This window comes from Elephas maximus, chromosome 9, assembly GCF_024166365.1.
Source record: "Elephas maximus indicus isolate mEleMax1 chromosome 9, mEleMax1 primary haplotype, whole genome shotgun sequence".
Classification (NCBI taxonomy): domain Eukaryota; kingdom Metazoa; phylum Chordata; class Mammalia; order Proboscidea; family Elephantidae; genus Elephas; species Elephas maximus.
In genome coordinates this window covers 61,755,636-61,779,159 of record NC_064827.1, presented here as the reverse complement: position 1 = coordinate 61,779,159, position 23,524 = coordinate 61,755,636, and the positions used below count along the sequence as shown (strand labels likewise).

The 23,524-nt window shown below is 40.0% G+C and overlaps 2 protein-coding genes across 5 annotated transcripts in view; one reads left to right on the top strand and one right to left on the bottom strand.

The window, feature by feature from the left end:
- KIAA1958 (KIAA1958 ortholog) overlaps window positions 1-23,524 on the bottom strand; it is a 164,143-nt gene that overhangs the window by 125,806 nt on the left and 14,813 nt on the right. The window lies entirely within an intron of this gene.
- Window positions 7,911-8,451, top strand: LOC126082754 (ubiquitin-conjugating enzyme E2 C-like). The gene has a single exon (XM_049895652.1). The coding sequence runs from the start codon at window positions 7,912-7,914 to the stop codon at window positions 8,449-8,451; it is 540 nt and encodes a 179-aa protein (XP_049751609.1). The 5' UTR covers window position 7,911.

Sequence of the window (23,524 nt, the reverse complement as noted above, 5' to 3'; positions counted from 1 at the left end):
GTCCTGCATACAGTAGACATTTCTCAGTGACAAAAAGGACAACAGGTAGGGCACTGGCCATTAGGGACAAGGGTCATATTAGAAAAAAAGAATTTTCCTTTGTCTTAGGGTCAAAAATTGTACCTACGAATGCATATCTAAAAGTTAGATTAAAAGAAAGTGTGGTTTACTAAAACAACGGCTTTACAAAAATAAAGATTTAAGATGCATCTGCCTTTAATTGCGGTATCTTGCAAATTATTTGAAGACTGAAACATATTTTTTTTTCTTTTAAAATTTTACTACGTATTAGGTGAAAGTTTACACAGCAAATTAGGTTCCCCTTAAACAATTTTCATACAAATTGTTCCTTGCCATTGGTTACAATTTTTATAACATGTCAGCATTCTCATTATTTCCATTGTTTGTTTTGTTTCCATTGATATAGCTTCCCTTCCCCTCCTCCATGCCTTCTCATCTTTGCTTCTGGATAATTGTTGAGGGAGAGACAAATCTTCTGTACGCTATTAATTTTCTGCCTATGACCCATCCTGAGGACACTCTGAGACATCAGTCTGTGACAGCTACTCTGCAACTTCCAAGCCGGAGTCATGAACTCAATTCACCTTACTAGAAGCTAAAAAAATTGAAAGCTGCTAGATAATCAAGGTATTTTTACTCCAAACAGGTTCCCCAAGGTATCAAATGAGGCCATCAGTCTCCTATGAGAGGAATGTGAGGCTGTCTCTCAAGATATGGTCTGTTAGCCGCAGGGTCACAGCGACAGCAGCAGAAGCCAGGCTCTGGTCTGTGGGCATGAGGGTCCCGGGGATCAAACTCTGCTCTAGCTGTGGCCCAGAACCTAAGCCCTGCAACACTGCAGATGGGAGATGCTAGAGACCAGCAGTTACCAGAGCCTGGGCATATGGCCATCACCACCCAGTAAGCTCACCGGATTCACACTAAGCAGACATTAGAAAAGTCATGGTTTTAATATCAATCCTGAGTATCTTGATTCCTTTAGGTGTATAAATGGAGCAAAATCCATCTGACAGAGATCTTTTTTAAAATGAAATAAGACATTTTTTAAAAGTTGTAAGCTATAGCAAAAAGCTGGAAGCAACCAAGGTGTCCATCAATGGATGAATGGTTAAATAAATTGTGGTATATTCACACAATGGAATACTACACATCGATAAAGAACTGTGACGAATCTCTGAAACATTTCATAAAATGGAGGAACCTGGAAGGCATTATGCTGAGCGAAATTAGTCCGAGGCAAAAGGACAAATATTGTATAAGACCACTATTATAAGATCTTGAGAAATAGTATAAACTGAGAAGAACACATACTTTTGTGGTTACGGGGAGGGGGGAGGAAGGGAGGGTGGGAGAGGGTTTTTTACTGATTAATTAGTAGATAAGAACTGCTTTAGGTAAGGGAAGGACAATACTCAATACATGGAAGGCCAGCTCAATTGGACTGGACCAAAAGCAAAGAAGTTTCCGGGATAAAATGAATGCTTCAAAGGTCAGCAGAGCAAGGGCGGGGGTTTGGGGACCATGGTTTAAGGGGACTTCTAAGTCAATTGGCAAAATAATTCTATTAAGAAAACATTCTGCATCCCACTTTGAAATGTGGCATCTGGGGTCTTAAATGCTAACAAGCGGCCATCTAAGATGCATCAATTGGTCTCAACCCACCTGGAGCAAAGGAGAATGAAGAACACCAAGGTCACACGACAACTAACAGCCCAAGAGACAGAAAGGGCCACATGAACCAGAGACCTACATCATCCTGAGACCAGAAGAACTAGTTGGTGCCCGGCCACAACTGATGACTGCCCTGACAGGGAGCACAACAGAGAACCCCTGAGGGAGCAGGAGATCAGTGGGATGCAGACCCCAAATTCGCATAAAAAGACCATACTTAATGGTCTGACTGAGACTAGATGAATCCCGGCGGTCATGGTCCCCAAACCTTCTGTTGGCACAGGACAGGAACCATCCACGAAGACAAGTCATCAGACATGAAAGGGACTGGACAGTGGGTAGGTGAAAGATGCTGATGAAGAGTGAGCTAATTATATCAAGTGGTCACTTGAGACTGTGTTGGCATCTCCTGTCTGGAGGGGGGATGGGAGGATAGAGAGAGTTGGAAGCTGGCAAAATTGTCACGAAAGGAGAGACTGGAAGGGCTGACTCATTAGGGGGAGAGCAAGTGGGAGTATGGAGTAAGGTGTATATAAACTTATATGTGACAGTCTGACTTGATTTGTAAACGTTCACTTAAAGCTCAATAAAAGTTAATAAAAAAAAAAAAGTTGTAAGCTTTTAAGGGCTATCATTTTAGCCAAAAGGTTGGTGGCTCCATGGGAAAAAGGAGCTGATGGTCTGCTCTTGTAAAGATTATAGCCTAGGAAATGCAGTTCTACTCTGTCCTATAGGGTAGCTATGAGTTGGAATTGACTCAATGGCACAAAACAACAACAATTACACAAATAAGTACTAGTTCACCCAATGTAGAGAAAACCACCTGGAATTACAGAATTTTTTAAAAAAGCCTTTTAACTGTCAACATCTAGAATGGAACAAACAAATTAGCACCAAACAGATTTCTCTGCAGAATATGCTTCTTTTGCCTAAATTTAAAAATATGCTCCCTTTTTCCTCATTAAACAATAACAATGTTTTTAATGGTAAAATAACAGAAAAGCAGTGTCATACTACCTAATAGAAATACATCATTAACATGTTGGTATTTTTCCTTCTAATCTTTTATTTGTACATGGAGGTCAGTTAATTTACTTTTAAACAGAGCTATAATCAAACTAAATATTACCACTTACATCCTGTTATCTTAAGCATCTCCGTGCTGTTGCACAATCGCTTGCTATCTGGTATTCCATTAGCTATAACTCAGACTGAGTTGAACATATACGATATAATGGAATTACTGACAGTTTCATAACAGTCTCTGGAATACTTAGTTAGAGATAAACATATTAAGAATTCCAGGCTTCTGAAAACTAAACTTAATTTCTGGCAGCCACAACTGGTAATTACAACCAAAAGTCAAATATTGTGGAATTCTTTTTTTAGAGTAAGCAATCTTACCACTCAGTATATATATTCACTGAAACACTTCTAGCATAATGATATCTGTTCAGCTACGGGAAACCATAAAAAGTCCCTGAAACCAGAGACAGAGAAAAACGTTCTAATATGAATGGCAAAGTCAAAGTTTTATCTGAACAATCTGAAAGAATAAAATTGTGGTCATAAATATAGTATTCATTCTAAGAAAATTCATAATCATATATTTTTACCTGTGAGAAGTAGCTATATAAATTATTACAAAAAATAAAACTGATCCAATATTGAAAAAACTTAATCTACTTAAATTCCAAGTTCATATAAGCACATCAAATTATTTTCAAATTCTATATGAAATCATTGGGGTAAATTATTTAAATTTTCAAAAACATATACTTAGGATATATTGTAGCACCAGAAAGTAAGGAAGTGTTCAAAAAACAAACCAATGGGGGTATGCCAAAGGGAAACAGGAGCCAACTCATAGAGCTCCCAATGGCCAAAGCTGGAACTATTTAAGCAACAAGATAAATAAAGTGGTACTGGATTATAACCCAAAGTATAAAATTGCCATTGAGTCCATACTGATATAAATGATTAACTAAATAAGTTAATGGAGGGGAACAAACATATCTCCTTTACAGAAATTTCAAATAATGTATGTAAATACTGTCTCCTCAAGGAAGTGGAGCATAATTCCCACCCACTAAGTGTGGGCTGCGCATAGTGACTTCCTTCCAAAGAATATAAAACGAAAGGGAGGAGGGAAAGTAACTTAACAGTGGAGAAACCTGGCAAATACTACCCCAGTCAGGTGGTCAAGGCATCAACAGCAACAAGTCACACTGACAGCATGTACCCTTGATGTGATGTGATAAGAATGGCACTTTATCTCTGTGGTCTTCCTTCGAAGATCCATTAGCCAAAAAACCAAACCCGCTGCCACTGACTCATAGAGACCCTGCAGGACAGAGCAGAACTGCCCCATAGGGTCTCCTGGGCTATAAATCTTTACAAAAGCAAACTGCCACATTTTTCTCCGGCAGAGTGGCTGATGGGTTTGAACTGCTGACCTTTTGGCTAAGCGCTTAGCCACTGTGTCACTAAGTCTCCTCGAAGACCCATGGAAAAAAAATCCAAGATCACTGCTGTCGATTCAATTCCAGCTCATAGAGACCCTACAGGACACAGTAGAACTGCCCTGTACAGTTTCCAAGTTTGTAAATCTTTACAGAAGCAGACTGCCACATCTTTCTCCTGCAGAGCAGCTGGTGGGTTCAAACCGCCGACATTTCAGTTAGCAGTTGTCATGGATTGAACTGTGTCCCCAAAAAATATCTGTCATCTTAGCTAGGTCATGATTCCCAGTATTGTACGATTGTCTACCATTTTATCGTCTGATGTGATTTCCCTAAGTGTTGTAAAGGCTATCACTATGACGCAACAAGATGGATTAGTGGCAGTTATATTGATGAGATCCACAAGATTAGATAGCGTCTTAAACCAATCTCTTTTGAGATATAAAAGAGAGAAGCGAGCAGAGAGACATGGGGACCTCATGCCACCAAGAAAGCAGCACCAGGAGCAGAGTGTGTCGTTTGGACCTGAGGTTCCTGTGCTGAGATGCTCCAGACCAAGGGAAGGCTGATAACAAGGACCTTCCTCCACAGCACACAGAGACAGAAAGCCTTCCCTTGGACCGGTGCCCTAAATTCAGACTTCTAGCCTATTGGACTATGAGAGAATAAAATTCTCTTTGTTAAAGCCATCCACTTGTGGTATTTCTGTTATAGCAGCACTACACAGCAGCCGAGTGCTTTAACATTGCATCACCAGGGCTCCCATTCAAAGACCCATAACCCCCCATTTAATCATGAAAAGAATATGAGATGAACTCAAATTGAGGGATATTCTATAAAAATCTGTCAAGCTAATCAAAAGCAAAGTCTGAGAAACTGTCATAGCTCAGAAGAGCCCAAGGGGACACGATGACTAAATGTAATGCAGTACTTTTGATGGGTAAAAACTAAGGAAATGTGAATAAAGTAGTGACTTTAGCTAATAATATTGTGTCAATATTGGTTCATTAATTGTAACAAATGTATGGTGAATATGAGAACTCTATTCTCTTCACAACTTTTACGTAAATCTAAAAATAGCGTAAAACTAAAAGTCTATTTAGAAAAAGAAATAGATACTTGCCTAGTTGGACAGACAGACAGATATCATACCCACACACATGTAAGTTCCAAGACAGCAGGGACTTTGTTTTGCTCACTATCCTACATCTTATTGCTGTAACACCTCCTGATTCTCAATACATGTTTTTGGAATGAATAAATGAATATATATGTTTTAGAGCAGGGGTTTTATTTCAATAATTCTATCCACAAAAAGAATATGGTAAACAGAAAAAAAAAAAAAAAAACCATCATCTAATGCTGGCCAAGAAATTAACATTCATTCATTCATGGATCCATTCAACAAACATTACATTCCTACCATAATCCAGAAACTATGCTGGATGCTGGGGCTTCAAAGATAAATAAAACACATGAAATTCAGAGTCTAATTGTGAGGGAGGAAGCTGAGGATCTGAATGATACATAGATGATAATAATTCAATGTAACTTAAATGTGAGCTCAGAACTTGCTTTGGGTACCAAATAAGTGCACACCAGGGGCACCTAACCCTGCATGGGATGTATGTGGCAGTCCAACCAAAGGATTCATGAGCAAAGAAACGCAAGTAGACCCAAAACAACCAATGTGTAAAAGCTACAAAAAACTGTCTTGTGGGCCACTAAGTGCAAGGCAAAGCATAGTGATGGCAGCGCCAGACCATGGGGAGGTGTGGGGAGTCACTGAGTGTTTTAAGGAGGGTGGGTGGTAGTGTGGTAAGCTGGATGTGATGATTAACTTTATGTGTCAACTTGGCTAGGCTATGGTGCCCAGTTCTTTGGTCAAACACTAGTATAGATGTTGCTAAGAAGGCATTCTGTAGATGTGATTTACATTTGTAATCAACTGACTTTAAATAAAGGAGATCACCCTTGATAATGTGGATGGACCTCATCCAATCGGTTGAAGTCTTTAGGAGCAAAAACTAAAAGCTTCCTGGAGAAGAAAGAATTCTGCCTCAAGACTGTAACATAGAAAACCAACTCTTTCCCAAGAGCCCAGCCTGCCAGCTATCCCAAGAATCTGACTTGCCAGCCCCCACAATCAGGTAAGCCAATTCTTTAATCAATCTCAATCTCTTTCTCTCTCTTTACACACACACACACACACACACACACACACACACACGCTCTATTGCTTCAGTTTCTCTGGAGAACCCTGATACAACGGGCAATTTCAATCGATCACGTATCTTTGGAAGCACAGTAGAGCAGGGTTTAGGCACAGTGATTAGTATGAAGTATGGCAGCACATCAGGCAACGACAATGAACTGTAACAGTGAGCAATGCATAGACTTGAGAACTATTCAGGAGGTAATAAAGGCAAATTTGGAAATTACTAAATATGGATGGTACTATGGATTGAACTGTTCCCCCCAAAAACATGTGTTGTAAATCCTAACCTCTATTCCTGTGGTTATAAATCCACTTGGGAATGAGTTGTCTTTGTTGTGATAACGAGGCAGGATTGGTATAGGGTATATTTGAGTCAATCTCATTTACGATATAAACAAGCTAAACAACTAAACAAGCAAACTAAGAAGCAGAGAAGGGGTAAAACAGATGCCAAGACACATGGAGAGATCCCCAAAGAACCAGGAAGCACAGCTGAAGAGACAAGGACCTTCCTCCAGAGTCAACAGAGAAAGTCCTCCCCTAGAGCCAACACTCTGAATTCAGACTTCTAGCCTCCTAAACTGTGAGAAAGGAGCCCTGATGGCACAGTGGTTGAAGTGTTCAGCTGCTAACCAAAAGGTCAGCAGTTCAAACCCACCAGCCGTTCTGCAGGAAAAAGATGCGGCAATCTGCTTCCATAAAGATTACAGCCTCGGAAACCTTATTGGGCAGTTCTACTCTGTCCTACAGGGTCACAAATAAGGCAGAACTGACTCAAAGGCAATGGGTTTGTTGTGACTCTTTTTTAAACTGTGAGAAAATAAATTTCTGTTAAAGCCATCCACTTGTAGTATTTCTGTTATAGCAGCACTGGATAACTAAGACAGATATCTAGTTAAAAGGCCAAGCCTTTTATTAACTCACTTTTCTATTTCACCCCTTGCCCTCTTCAAACCATCCACCCTATAGCAGACAGAATTATCTTTTTAAAACATAAAACAGATCAACTGTCTCCCAGCTTAAAACCTTTCGATGGTTTTCCACTACACATTTCAAAACTGAACTCCTTACTGTGGTCTCCAAAGGCCAGGAGGGATAATGGAGTTCCTGCTCTCTTCTACTTACTTCTTCATTCTGTGCCACTGTCCTCTAGTCATGTTTTTCTTTCAATTGTTTAAACATGCCAAGCTCCTTCCTGTTTCCGGGCCATTCCTTCTGCCTGAAATGCTCTTCCTCCTATGTGTTGCATGGATCTCAATTCAAATGTTACCTCCCGAGAGACCCAAACTAAAAAGGTGACCTCTCTCCAACCACCACCAGTTACTCTCCCTCACAGCACCCTGTTTGCTTGTTTGCATGTAATTTGTACCTGACTACCACTGTGTGCTCTATGATCTGTAAACTCACAAGGACAAGGCAGAGGCTTGTCTTCTTACCATCTTGCGCACAGTAGCTGTTCAATAAATATTTGAAAATAAATAAATGAGGCAGTTGCCGTCGTCTCTGCCGAGTTTCTGTCGCCCTGCCAGCGCCGCCCGGATGGCTTCCCAGAGCCACGACCCAGCCGCAGCCAGCGTTGTCGCCGCCCGGAAAGGGACTGAGCCCAGCGGAGGCGCCGCCCGGGGCTCCGTGGGCAAGAGGCTACAGCAGGAGTTGATGACCCTCATGATGTCTGGTGACAAAGGAATTTCTGCCTTCCCTGAATCAGACAACCTTTTCAAGTGGGTGGGGACCATCCATGGAGCAGCTGGCACAGTATATGAAGACCTGAGGTATAAGCTCTCTCTCGAGTTCCCCAGTGGCTACACTTACAATGCGCCCACGGTGAAGTTCCTCACGCCCTGCTACCACCCCAACATGGACACTCAGGGTAACATCTGCCTAGACATCCTGAAGGACAAGTGGTCTGCCCTGTACGATGTCAGGACCATTCTCCTCTCTATCCAGAGCCTGCTGGGAGAACCCAACATCGATAGCCCCTTAAACACACATGCTGCCGAGCTCTGGAAAAACCCCACAGCCTTTAAGAAGTACCTGCAGGAAACCTACTCAAAGCAAGTCTCCAACCAAGAGCCCTGACTCAGTCTGTCTAGCCTCTCTCCTTGTGTTATCTTTATTTCTTTATTTTTTTTCCTTAGCTGGTCTGTCCTCTCCTTGATTTCTGTATAGGTCTCTATCTTAAGCTGTGACGTCATTTTTGTTTTGTTTGTTTTTTAAATTATGTCTCCATTTGAGCCCTTTATGAATATATTGAATAAATACATTTTGGGTTAAATAAATAAATAAATACTCAATAGGAGGTGAATATGCAAAAGTCTGAAGGTCAATTGGAGAGAAGCTTAAAATATAATAAAGATACCCTAAATAATCACAGATGTGGTAACTGTTAGAAAGAAACTCAAATAAGGTGCTATGATAGAGAATTACAGGGGAGGCCTAATCAGGATGGCCAGGAGTCTCTGGGTGGTGCAAATGGTTAACTGTTGGACTACTAACTGAAAGGCTGGCTGTTCAAACTCACCCAGAGGCACCTCAGAAGCAAGACCAGGCAATCTGCTTCTGAAAGGTCACAGCCTTGAAAACCCTCTGGAGCAGCTCTACTCTGCACACGTGGGGTCGCCATGAGTTGGAATCAACTTGACTGCAACTAACAACAATTAGGATGGTCAGGGAAGGGCTTTCTGAAAAAGTGATTCTTAAGGTGAGATCTGAGAAATGCAAAGGAATCAGTCATGTGAAAAGGAGTGGGGAGCAAATTCCAGGGAAAGAGAACAGTAAGTGTAAAGGTGCTGAGGTAGGAAAGTGTCTTAATGGGTAGACAGTGCTATTTAAAGGCTGAGATGAGAAAGGCCAGTACCTAAACGTGTTAGTGCCCGAATGAGTTCAGTGCAAACACCTCCCAGGCTTGAAGAAATAGCTTTAACTTGTTTAGCACCTCCCAGAGATGTACAAAGGGGGATTCCTTTCTTAAAACCCGTGAAACCACTTGGATAAAGTTAATGATCAGGATGGCACTGGGAGAATTTATTGACAGGGATACATCAGAATAAAGAACACAAAAGGCAACTTCCACTTCTCCCACCCCCAAGCACCCTAATAACAGTCCCTGAATTCCTCTGTCCTATTCTTTCTCTTCTGTGTTCACCCAGACCCAGTAAGTTGAGGGTCTGTTGTATTTTGGTTATACACTGTAATACGTTTACAAAATGGCTATAATAATTAAGGACATGATGAGGCTTCCCTCATTCAGAGGAAATAAAATTGTGGGATCTTATGAGGATTAGAAAATTACATAAAAAAGAAATATGTAATAAATTCTACTTCATATAATGGGGACTAGACAAAATTACTTTTACATATGAATAATTGCAGTAATAAACACCAATAAAGCAGGAGTAATGGCATCATTAGGAACAGCAAAATAACTCAGGCAATGAAAAGACCACTGGTGGTCCACAGAATCACTCTACTTCACCATTACTGGGAACATACCATTATGAATAAATGAAAACCACAGGAAATGCTCATTTTCTCAAGATTTGTATGTTTATAGGAAGGTCAACTGCTGCGGATTCCAGAAGATGTTGTTGTTTCTATGATTTATAGATCTGGGAGGATGGCCAATGGGTAACTGATGAGAAATGAGAGCAAAGGAAAAAACGAAATGTGCTAAAATGTCAACTCATAGCCAGCAGAGTAAAAACTTTCTCGGATTATTCAGTATACGGGACACCTTCACAAATACATTCACTGATGAGACCGTCCCTGACGCACACCAGTTAAAGAGCTAACACGTATTGAGCCTTATACACAATGTGCTTTAATCCCCTGTGGAGGGAATTCTGGGGAGATAAAAGCACATGGCAACTGCCCTCAAGGAGATTGACGGCCAAAGATGGTAAGATTTGTTTAGGATATAAATGAGGATTTTATCATTAAGACAATGTTATGAATAAACTGATGTGGTCCTTGGGCCACCCATAAAAATCTCATTTAGCCCGCTGCTAAATGAACCCTAAGGTTCCAGGGCATTACCAGGGTCATTACAGACTTGCTGACCCTCTTCTGAGCTGTCTAATAAGGCAACCTCTAGCCACTGTGGCTATTTAAATTTAAATGTAAAATAATTAAAATTAAATATAATTAAAAATTCAGTCCCTTACTAGACACGCTTCAAAATGGTCAACAGCCACACTGGCTAGTAGCTATCATGTTGGGCAGTGAAGAAAGACAGCATTTCCATCACAACAGGAAGTTCTACTGGATAGCACTGCTCTATAGCCCTAAGAAGGAAGGTTTCTTGCTTTTCTACAGTATCATAAATTAGTCTCAACACCCTCTTCATTTTTCTGTTCCTTCCTTTGTCTTTCCCATTAGTGCTTCTGTGTCCTCTGTCATTCTCTTATTTATAGTATAAGTTTGTGGATGTTAATTTACAAAAGATGCCCACAACTCTTACTGTGTTTCTTATTTAGTGCTATTATAACAGAAATACCACAAGTGGATGGCTTCAACAAACCGAAGTTTATTCTCTCACAATGTAGTAGGCTACAAGTCTAAATTCAGGGCATCAGCTCCTGGAGAAGACATTCAGGGTGTCAGCTCCACGTGAAGTCTTTCTCTCAATCATCTCTGGAAGGAGGTCCTTGTCATTCTTCCCCTGAACTAGGAGCTTCTCAGCGCAGGGATCCTGTGTCCAAAGGACAAGCTCTGTTTTCAGTGCTGCTTTCTTGGTGGTATGAGCAGCCCCTCCTTGCTTCTTTCTTTTCTGTCTCAAAAGAGATTGACTTAAAACACAACCCAATCTTGTAGAATGAGACCTGCCTCATTTACATAACTGTCTCTAATCCTGCCTTATTAACATCATAGAGGTAGGACTTACAACACATAGGAAAATCACATCAGATGACAAAATGGTGGACAATCACACAATACTGGGAATCATGGCCTAGCCAAGTTGACAGATATTTTGGGGGGACACAATTCAATCCATGACACTGTATAAAAGTTAGCCCAGGAACAATCTACCCACTGACTTGGAGTATAGAGTACCAACTAGGTGGTAGCAAAAGCATCAGGCATATGCTACTGCTTTATCAGACATGATAAATAATGCACAACTAATACAAAATATCAATTTCATTCTGTCTCTAATTACTTGAGATTATACCACATCCATTATCTTATCTCCAAGTGAAGGTACTTCTGCTCAAAGCTATTGCTAAACACTGAATTAAATTTCCTTGGTAATGATATGCACACAGCATCTTTATCTACCTCTGTGTTTTCGATTTTCCATCTTAAGTATTTTGAAAATGTAAAAGCAATTTAATTTGCTGCTTTCTTTCTACTAATGAATCTAATCAATCAAGCCAAGAGTAGAAAGTAAAAGTGCTGTTTTCAACTTCGCCGTTTTCCCAAACACACAAAACTTAAAAATTCCTTGATCATAACTAAGATGACATATCACCAAGGGGACTAAACCACCTTTCTTCTATTATACTGGTTCACTTCCTGCAATATTCTCTAAGTAGGAACAAGAGACAAGGCGATGTATTTATATCAGCATTTACTGAAATACTAATTAAATGCTGTAACAGTCCAACCAATTACATGGATGCAACATAATTACATGAAACACAATGGGGTCAGATTATTACCATAGTGTTGTTTGTTTTATCAGAAATAAGTTAGTACAAACATATCTTTGAACTCCAAAGGGTACACCAGCTTTTCTCACCGTTATGACGTGGAACAATAATATGTATGTGCTGGAAACAACCCAAAGAACTGAAAAAAACAAACCAAATCCACTGCTATCGAGTCGATTCCGACTCATAGCGACCCTATAGGACAGAGTAGAACTGCCGCAAGGAGTTTCTAAGCAGCACCTGTTGGATTCAAACTGTCAACCTTTTGGTTAGTAGCTGAGCTGTTAACCATTATGCCACCAGGGTTTCCAAAGAACTGAAGGATCTGGAATTTATCGTCACAATCGCCATGTCTATTTTGCCTCTCTTACACAATTATTTATGTATTCAACAAATACTCACCAAGCTTCTATGTACCAGGTACTGCGCAAGGCAAGCTTTAGTAATGTTCAGAAGAGTCATAAGGATTATTCAAAGCCACAAATTCCTAAGAGCCATAAAGTCATTTATATTTTCTTCGATAAGGCTCCTATTTCGTGAAATTATTATTAAATACTGGTGCATACAATGTCCTGGTGATAACCAACATGTAAAATAAGATCATAAAACTTCCAAGTGGATCCTCAAAACGGTCTGGGAAGCTATGAGCATGACTTCAGACACCATAAACATCTAATCTGTATTAAATTTCATGTTAGCATGATAACTGCATGGATTAATAAAAACTACATGATGGGAGAAAAAAACTGTGATGTTTTATAAAGCAATCAACAAGAAAACCATGAATTAATAACAGCAAAGTATCAAGTTTGTTCAAAAAGTCAATCAATGCTGATTTAAGGGTTTCCCTCCCCTCCCAGTTCACCAAGTATTTATTTAGTTCCTACTGTGTGCTTAGTGGAAACCCTGATGGTGTAGTGGTTAAGAGCTACAGCTGCTAACAAAAAGGCTGGCAGTTCGAATCCACCAGGTACTTCTTAGAAACCCTACCGGGCAATTCTACTTTGTCCTTTAGGGTAGCTATGAGTCAGAATCAACTCCACGGCAGTAGGTTTGGTTTTTAGTTCTTATATGCTTAGTACAGAGCCCTGGTGGTGCAGTAGTTAAGCGTCTGGCTGCCAACCAAAAGGTCAGCAGTTCAAATCCACCAGCCACTCCTTGGAAACCCTATGGGGCAGTTCTACTCTGTCCTATAGGGTCGCTACGAGTCAGAATCGACTCCATAGCACACAACAGACATTCTTCAGCAATGGTTAAATTACTTGAAAACAGTTTATTCCTTTGGGTTCTTTAAGCTTGGATAGGCAGGACTAGAGTAGTGTTTAACGAGGGCTAATTTTTTCCTACCACTGAGTACCCTCCTGAGTACTCTGCACCCCACGTACTACAAGCTTTTTCCATTCCGACTGCTGGGAACACAAACAATTTTCAGCCCTGTGTGGGTCTGAAGGTTCACTCCTTCTGCTTCTCCTGTCTGGTGATTTTCTCCCCAGCCTCAAATAGTTTCCTCATACACATGTGCAGATCAGTACTGAGCTAAACACTTGAGGGGACACTGTGGAGCTCCAGAATTCTCTCTTTGCACAGCTCTCTCCTCTTTGACACTCTACCAGAGAACTCTATAGTCACCTTGGCCTCCTAGGCTCTCAACACTAGCTTGTCAACTCAAGGAGACTGCCAGACTCTACCTGAGTTCCCCTTCCCTGCACCACAGCCTGGAAATCCTCTCCAGGTAGTAAACTGGGGCAATCACAGAGTTCACCTTGTTTGTTTCTTGTCTCTCAGTGATCACTGTTCTTCACTGCCTCATGCTCAATGTCTTCAAAACCACTGCTTAGTATATATTTGTCTGTTTTTTAAATTGTTTCAGCCAGGATGGTTCACCTGGTGTCTCTTACTCCATCTTGGCCAGAAGCGTAAGTCTAATGCATTTTTAAGACAATATTTTACTACAAGGCAAGTAATTACAACAGTCATGTATATTTTTTTCCTTACTCTTCTACAAGATTCATACTTTTGTCATAGCCATGAGGCAAGGTTCTTGAGCACTACATGAGTAAATATAGGTATAGAAGGAAAGGAAGGAAGTACAGACAACAGTTGAGGTTATGGACTAGGAGATGGGACTCCGTATTTTACAAAACACTTTCATACATTTACCTCTCATTTCACGTTCTGGTCAACTGTAAGACTAAGGTGTTAGAGACTTTAAGTTACACTGCACAGATATTGAGAATGGTTCACAGAGGTTAAGTGACTTAACCCAAGACTAGAGAACAACTGAGGAGGACTTAAACTCAAAACTTTTAATGCTAAATTCCTTGCTGTGGTAGACAATTCTAAAGCCCAGAAACACTGGTACTTTGAGGCACTTAACGAAGGAAAAATGCCATGCTCTGGAATCAATCAGAGCTATCTCAGAACTTATCTCACTGACCTACCACCTTTTCACTGTCCCACATGCCCTGTCATGTACTCATTTTATTCCTCATGCAGCTTAGATTTCACGGCCCATCATTTAAAACAATCCACTGTACACACTCAATTCCCTCATCCTTTTCTTGCTTCAACAAAGTCATCTGGCCAAACCCCAAGTCTGGTTAAAACCAGCTCTGCTTACTCTGTGCCTATGTCTGCAGCTAAATGTGGCTGGAGAGAAACATAGTCTAATGACGGTTTTTCACTTTAAATTTAAGACTGCTAAACTCAAGGTCCTCAGTCCAGCCTGGTAATTGTACTTATCTCTAGTCCAGCGGTTCTCAAACTTTTGTGTGCATCAGAATAACCCAGAGGGCTTGTTAAAACACAGATGCCTGGCCCTCACCAGAGTTTCTGATTCAGTAGGTCTGGGAAGGGGCCCAAGAATTTGCATTTCTAACATATTCCTAGGTGGACTGGTGCTGTTGGTCCAGGGATTGCATTTTGAAAATCACCACCCAAACCCATTCATTTTCCCACTTTCTTAAGTGAGCATCTCTTTAAATTTCCAGTACCTTCTGCCTCATCCTCACTCGCACTAAGGAAACAGAAACAATCAGAAGATAATTTCTATATGTTCCCAATACAACATCTACTAACTTACCTCTCTGACCTCATCCTCTACTTGGTCACTCTGTTCATCTACAACATCCTCCTTGCTCTTCCTCAAACATACCAACATTGCCCCTACTTCAGGGATTTTGCACTTGGCTGCCTGGAATACTTTTCCCCCAGATATTTGTACGATTTGCTCCTTCACTTCCTTTAGATCTACTTATGTGTCCCCTCAGTACAAAGGACTTCTGAGACCACCCTATAAAATTCAGCAAACCTCCCCACATATGCCTGGCACTCCCTCGCCCCTCTACCTTGAATTGCTTTTCTCCATAGCACATGCATAATTTGCATCGTTGTTCATGTGTTTATTGTCTGTGTTTAGCCATGTGGAGACTCTGAGTAGAAGGAAGGTAGAGGCAGCCAGATTCTCTAGGATTAAAGAGTTAGTGATGAGAGCACAGACCACACATGCCATCCATTTATCTGAGAGATCTGGCTGTGAAAGAAAGGAGAGAAGTAGGAACAAGAAGCAGCAGGCTCAAAGCAAAGGCTTCCTCAGTACGCTAAGGCAGGGAGAAGGTACACAAGGCCAGGGCCAGTGCAAAGACAAAGTTTAAACACGCTGGATATTGAACAGATACGTAGGAAACAAGGTTGCTTAAAATATCTGGAACGAACAGGGTTAATGGACACTGGATTTTTACTTTTTTTAAAGGGAACATCTACTAAGAGCTTACTATATACAGAGCACTGTGGGAAACTGTCCACACCTATTACCACATTTAATTGAGTTAATCCCCTCAAAAAAAAAAAACAATTGCCATGGAATCAATTCCAACTCACGGTGAACCTCATGTGTGTCAGAGCAGAACTACACTCCACAGGGTTTTCATGGTTGTGATCTTTCGGAAGCAGATCACAAGGGGTTTCTCTGAAGCCCCTCTGGGTGGATGTGAATTACCAACCGTTAAGTTAGTAGCCCAGTGTTTAACATTCTGTACCACCCAGTACTCCTTTCGACAACTCTAGTAAGTAGAATTACCATCTAGGCCTTTTTCTGCAGATCCAGAGACAGCCTACTGACACATTTACCCACTATAAAAATACCATACAAGTTTCTCCTCCCAAGCAGTTTTGACCCTCCTTTCTCCCTTAACCTTCTAACCCTACAGGGCTCTCCAACTTCAGGACCTCATATAGTCAAAAATCAGATCTCAGGAGCAAATTTTGAGGATGGGGCTGAGGTTATAAAGGAGGTTATAAAGCTCTGCCCACACAGGTCATCAATAACTTAAGCTCAGAAAAGCCAGAAGCCACTCTGACTTATAAAAACCAACCCTGTGTTAATGGACTGCACATACCTTCACACCAGTTCACCCTTATTGAGCTCTCAGAGCTATTTCAAATAATTTTTCACCACAACAGCTGCTCCAAATTCTTCTCATTCTTCTTAACTGCCCAATTTCAACCTTAGTCCCTGCAGTTTCAGTTAAAGACCTCATTCACAAAAAACATGAAGGAAACCCAATAGAAAATGTTTCTACCTCCTCTCTACTTCAAACTTTCTTACTCTTAGGAATATTCTTTTCCTCTAACCCATCACTATTCCCACAAATGGCGATATCTGTAGGGCTTCCTTTCCAACATTTGTATTCCTTTTTCTTGCATTATCTTACTCACTGACTAAACACCAAAAAAAAAAACAAACTCAGTGCTGTCGAGTCGATTCCGACTCATAGCAACCCTAGGACCTCCAAAATAATGGTGATAACAGACGCCCTTATCTTGTTCCTGATTTAACCTACAGGGCTTCAGCATTCCTCATTTGGACACACCTTCAGTGTTTCTCCATTAAGAAAGTGACTGGCTATTGGCTTCTGAAAACAATGCTTATTTTACATGTCTCCAAGGTTGGAACTCAGTATCCCCTTGTTCTGTTAGAACGACTGCCTCTTGATCAATGTACAGGTTCCTCATGAGCGCAATTAAGTGTTCTGGAATTCCCATTTTTCGCAATGTTATCCGTAATTTGTTATGATCCACACAGTCAAATGCCTTTGCATAGTCAATAAAATGCAGGTAAACATCTTTTCGGTATTTTCTGCTTTCAGCCGCGATCCATCTGATATCGGCAATGATATCCCTTGTTCCATATCCCCTTCTGAACAAGGGGATGCTGAGTGGTTTAAAGTGAAAAGTATGAGTCAGGGTTGCATCCTTTCACCATACTTATTCAATCTGTATGTTAAGGAAATAATCCAAGAAACTGTACTATATGAAGAATACACCATCAGGATTGGAGGAAGACTCATTAACAACCTGAGATATACAGATGACACAACCTTGCTTGCTGAAAGTGAAGAAGACTCGAAGCACTTACTCATGAAGATCAAGGACCACAGCCTTCAGTATGGATTACGCCTCAAATTAAAGAAAACAAAAATCCTCACAATTGGACCAATAAGCAACACCATGATAAACAGAGAAAAGACTGAAGTTGTCACGGATTTCATTTTACTTGGATCCACAGTCAACACCTATGGAAGCAGCAGTCAAGATCAAACAACATATTGCAGTGGGCAAATCTGCTGTGAAAGACCTCTCTAAAGTGTTAAAAAGCAATGATGTCACTTTAAGGACTAAAGTGTGCCTGACCCAAAAAAGCCATGGTGTTTTCAAGTGCCTCATATGCATGTGAAAGCTAGACAATGAATAAGGAAGACCAAAGAAGAACTGATGTCTTTGAATTGTGGTGCTGGTGAAGAATATTGACTATATCATGGAATGCCAGAAGAATGAATAAATCTGTCTTGGGAGAAGTACAACCAGAATGCTCAGAATGGTGATTCTATGTCTCACGTACTTTGGACATGTTATCAGCAGGGATCAGTCACTAGAGAAGAACATCATACTTGGTAAAGTACAGGGTCAGCGAAAAAGGGGAAGACCCTGAAATGAATGGATTGACACAGTGGTTCCAACAATGGGCTCAAGCAATAACAACAATTGTGAGGATGGCACAGGACAAGGCAGTCTTTCATTCTGTTATACACAGGGTCGCTATTGAGTCAGAAATGACTCAAAGACACCTAACAACACGAATGGAGCATCCTCAAGGAGTCAGTTCCAGGCTCGTCTTCTTCTCTATGATAAAGCTTATTAATACACTATTCAGCTGACACTGACAGAGGATTAAGACAAAAACATCTACATTAACACCCTCATGCTTTTTTTTTTTTTTCTTTTAAACCATATATTCTTTGTAGGGACTTTAATCACAATGCAGATACTTGTTGAAATGCATCTTCTTTATCACCAAATAATATTTTTCCTGTAATGGCTTTAAACGCAGGCTATGTTTGCTTATTTTGCATAAGGACGATTGAAGTGAATAGCCTATAAAAGTGAAAATTTTAAAAGTGGAACCATATAGTTTAACTAGTGACCAGGAGGTCAAAACAATCTAAAAATCTTATCAGGAAAAAAATAATTAGGCAATCAGCTTTATGGTATAAACTAGCCAACAGAAAACTGATTTCAAAACCAATCCGCAGATGTTTAATAACATATATTTTTATGGCATGGTTTTCAGCTGTTTCACCTTCGAGCTAAACTGAATCAGATTTTTACCACCCTTATGGCACTGAACATACGCAGGAAGCAAATGCAATCTATCGAAGCAGAAGCAGTGTTGTATTAAAGGGCTCAATTAAATGGTGGAATGGTCCTTGTAAATTAAAGCCCTATTGAATAATCATCTTTCATGCAAATTATCTTTCTTGGGGTGTTCCAACAATATGTGATCATCACAGCAGCAGCTTCAGTACATGCTTATTTGTAATGCTTGACACAATGAATTCTCCCTCTTCATTCCCTTAGAAATGAGAATGAGAATTTCAACTTTTTAATTTTTCCTAGCCAGACTGCCTTTGTGAATGCACCAGTAGTGAAACTCTATTTTTCCATAACCTACTGTGCAGAAGAATGATTTAACCAGATGCACACAACTAGTACATTTATCAGAAACAATAAATTAAATGGATTTAAGAAAAAAAAAATCATATCATTCCCTCCTTCCTCAAAAAAATAAGTTTTCCCTAGAAGCCTATCAGGCATTAGGGGGTCCATATGTTCCCTGACATTTTATACAAAACTGTGCACTGCATGTGGAGATATACATTTTCTGAGAGTCCAAAGCTTTTATCTGATTCTCAAAGAGGTCAAAAACCCACAGAAAGATTAAGAGTTGACAAGTAAAGCTAAAAGATACAATACCTCAGGATCATACTTTGATCTTCCAAGTACAGAAAGTCTGACTGATATCCAATTAAACAGATATTTAGTTCTCTTGGTGGTATTGATGCACATTTATCACACTGAGCAAAGATTCCTACGCAAAAGAGTCAAACTAAAATATGCTATCAGAGTCACTACTTAAAACCTAAAGAGAGATTCCACACATCCTTCCTGAGCACTCAAGATTAATTATATGCACATGATGTAACAACCTAAATCCTGAAAAGAGTAGCTGGCAAGGCTGTTATAAGGGAAATCCAAGTCATATGCCACTCGTTGGACCAGAGCCTTACATACCAGCAGTGAGGCTAGTTCAGTGTTACAATTTCATGCTTCATGAAGACCTCCGTAAGCGTATGGCTTCCTTTCCCCCAAAGCGCTTCTAAATTCCTTAGCTTAACTATTAACTGAATTATAAATATTGAATTGCATTTTAAAAAAACTTTCTCAGGGGTCTTTCCACTCACTTTAATCTAATGAATTAGGAAAATTCCAAGTGGCCTTCAGGTTCAATTAAATACCACAATTGCTACAACAGCAATGTACTAATAAATATGTAAGTATCTGAGTCCTGTGAAGACATCACGAACAAAACCACCGCATTTCTAGTTAAACCCAGGTTCTATTCAAAATTAATGTGCCCATAAAAACCCTAAGTTACAACTCATGATTCTTCAAGAAAGGCAAAAACTTTCTTATAAAGCTGGTGTGGCACCTATGTTTTAAAAGAAATAAATAAAAAGCAGCAGCAGCAACAACTTGAGCAAATAAAACTTTTGAAGGCTTCGTACTTAAAACAACGAAGTCAACATTACAAAAAGATTTCAGACTTTTCCCAGTAAAAATAGAATCTTGTGCAATGCCCAACTATTCACACCACAAAACACATTAGGGACACATATAAAATCATCCTTAACAAAAAGAAATACCATAAAGAAAAATAAATCTAACATTTATCCTGTCCCATGTTTCATCGCAAGGCAAACTCAGCAGGCCACTGCCCTAACAAACTATCACAGTGTTTCCCCTGCTGAAACAAACTACATTCTCTCCAAAATATGACAGCCACCTGTGAAAGGTTTTTGGCAGAAGTGCTACAACAGCACATGATCTGAAACCGCTGTGCTATTTAATTAAGATGATTAGCCTCAAGTGTTCTTACTGAGTGTTACCTATGAAGTCGAACTAGAGAGGCATATATAAACTTTAAATTACTATACACAATTCAAGGATTTGTTGAACTGAATTTTCTCTGATATCTAGTGTTCAAATACTCTCCCTTCTAGATATTTAAACCTCAGTAATAATTGCTCCTATCTCCCTGAAAATGTACCCATATTAATTCACTAAATACTCATAACAATCCTATGTGGTACTTAGTATTATACCCATTTTATAAATGAAGAAATTAAAGCACAGACAGGCTACATACTAATAAGGGCCAGAAACAAGATTTAATAGAGACAGAGACAAGATTTTAACCCAGGAAGCCTGAGTCCAAAGTCCATGCTCTTAACCTGGACACCAATCAAAAGAATTCATTATTGGCACCATACTTGCTACAGTGGTTTTGGCTCTGACAAGATTTTGATAAAACAGATTTAGGTTTCATTATTCACAAGGATTTTCTTTTTAAGTTAAATATTAGGTGAATTATTAATCACCGAAGTGCTGGATTCAAAGGTGATGGAACAGACAAACACCCATAAAAAAGAACTGGAAGTCCAAGATCCTTCACTTCTCCACATCATTTCTGCAGCCATGAAATCAGGGGATTAAGGTAGATAATCTCTACAGTTCCTTCCAGTTTGAACACTGGAAGATTAATCATTGAAACCAACTATTCCTTAAATGATTTAAGACACTGCTGCCCACCAGCAATAGGTCATGTTACAATCAAATGAGGGAAGATCTTAAGTACCTGATTTTTAAGGCATTCAAAGACATAAATACGCAAAATCATTTGGGTTTTTAAATACACTTTTTATTATAAAATATAGCCAAATTACAGGAAATGTGGCAAAAAGGAAAAAAAAAAATCACTCATAACCCCAGCACATTAACACTGCCAGCATTTCAGAATATTTTCTTCCAGTCTTTTCCTTATGCAGACCTCCACATGACTATCATTATTAAGCAGAGGAAAGAAAGGAAAGCGAAAGTGCATTCTTTTTTGTTTCCTACTTTAACAATTTATAACAGGTACTTTTCCTTTTGCCGCAAGTCCTGATGGTGCAGCGGTCAAAGAGCCCAGCTACTAATCAAAGGGTCCGAATCGAAGGCACCATCCGCTCCACGGGAGACAGATGTGGCAGTCCGCTTATCTGTAAAGACTTACAGCCTTGGGAACCCTCTGGGGCACTTCTATTCCGTCCGACAGGGTCGCTATGAGTCAGAACTGACTCGACAGCAGTTTGGTTTTACTTCATGTTGCCACAAGGTTCTACATGACCGCACCTCCTCCCATTACCTCTCCAACCTCATCTCTTGCTACTCTTCCCTTCCTGCCCTTTCCAGCAGCTCTTCACTTTCTTCTTTCTTAGAACACAGAAGGCATATTTCCAACTTTGGCCCTTTGCACTGGATGCTCCTTGCTCCTCCAGTTCCCCCCCCCCCAAACACCTGCCTGTCTAGCAATCTCACTTGTTGAAGTCCTCACTCAAAAGTCGCTTTCTCAGTGAAGGCTTCCTTGGCAACCCTGCTGAAAACAACAAGCATCAACTCTGCGACATCTCATATCACTCTTCCTTGCCTTTTTTTTTCCTAAGCATTTATCACTTACATGTTGTTTTATTTTATTGTTTACTCTCTACCTCTCCTATTAAAACTAAACTTCTGAGAGGGTAGGAATTTTTGTCCTTACTGATTTCCCAGCACCTAGAAAAGTATCTACCACGTAGCAAATGCCCAATGAACGTTTGCTACGGGAATAATCCCTATAATCATCACTTTTAAATTGCTATACACTTGGGACCCTCATCCGTTGCTAGTGGGAATGTAAAACGGTACAGCCACTGTGGGAAACAGTTTGGCAGTTCCTCAAAAAGTTAAACATAGACAGTGGGATGCAGACCTCAAATTCTCGTAAAAAGACCAGACTTAATGGTCTGACTGAGACTAGAAAGACCCCAAAGATCATGGTCCCCAGACGTTCTATTAGCCCAAGACAGGAACCATTCTGAAAGCCAACTCTTCAGACAGGGATTGGATTGGACTGTAAGATAGAAAATGATACTGGTGAGGAGCGAGCTTCTTGGCTCAAGTAGACACATGAGACTATGTGGGCAGCTCCTGCTGGAGGGGAGATGAGAAGGCAGAGGGGGACAGAAGCTGGCTGAATGGACACGGAAATACAGGGTGGAGAGAAGGAGTATGCTGTCTCATTAGGGGACAGAGCAACTAGGAGTACATAGCAAGGTGTGTATAAGATTTTGTATGAGAGACAGACTTGATTTGTAAACTTTCACTTAAAGCACAATTAAAAAAAAAAAAAAGTTAAACAGAACTACCCCATGACCCAGCAATTCCACTCCCAGGTATACACCCAAAAGAACTGAAAGCAAGAATACATACAGAAACTTGTATACCAATATTCACTGAAGCATTATTCATAATAGCAAAAGGTAGAAAATCTGAACGTCCATCGACAGATGAATGGAAAAACAAAATGTGGTATACCCATATAACAGGATATAACTCGGCCATAAAGAAGTCCTGATACATGCTACAACATACACGAACCTTGAAAACATTAAGTAAAATAAGCCAGTCACAAAAGGATAAATATTGTATGACCCCACTTACATGAAATATTTAGAACAGACAAATGTATACAGATCAAAGCGTATTCGCAATTACCAGGGGTGAAAGGGAGGGTTACTGCTTAGGGGGCACAGAATTTCTGTTAATGGCGATGGAATACTCTGGAAACAGACAGTGGTGATGGTTGTACAACATAACGAACATAATCAATATCACTGAATTGTACATCCAAAAAGTGTTGAATTGGCAAATGTTTTGTTATATATATTTTTACCACAATAAAAAAGGCTAAATACTATAACACCAAGTGTTTATACCAGGATTTATCTAGTAACTCCCCTACTGACAGACATACTGGTTATTGTCAGTCTTTTACTCTTCTAAATAATGCTCTCATGCAGGAGTCA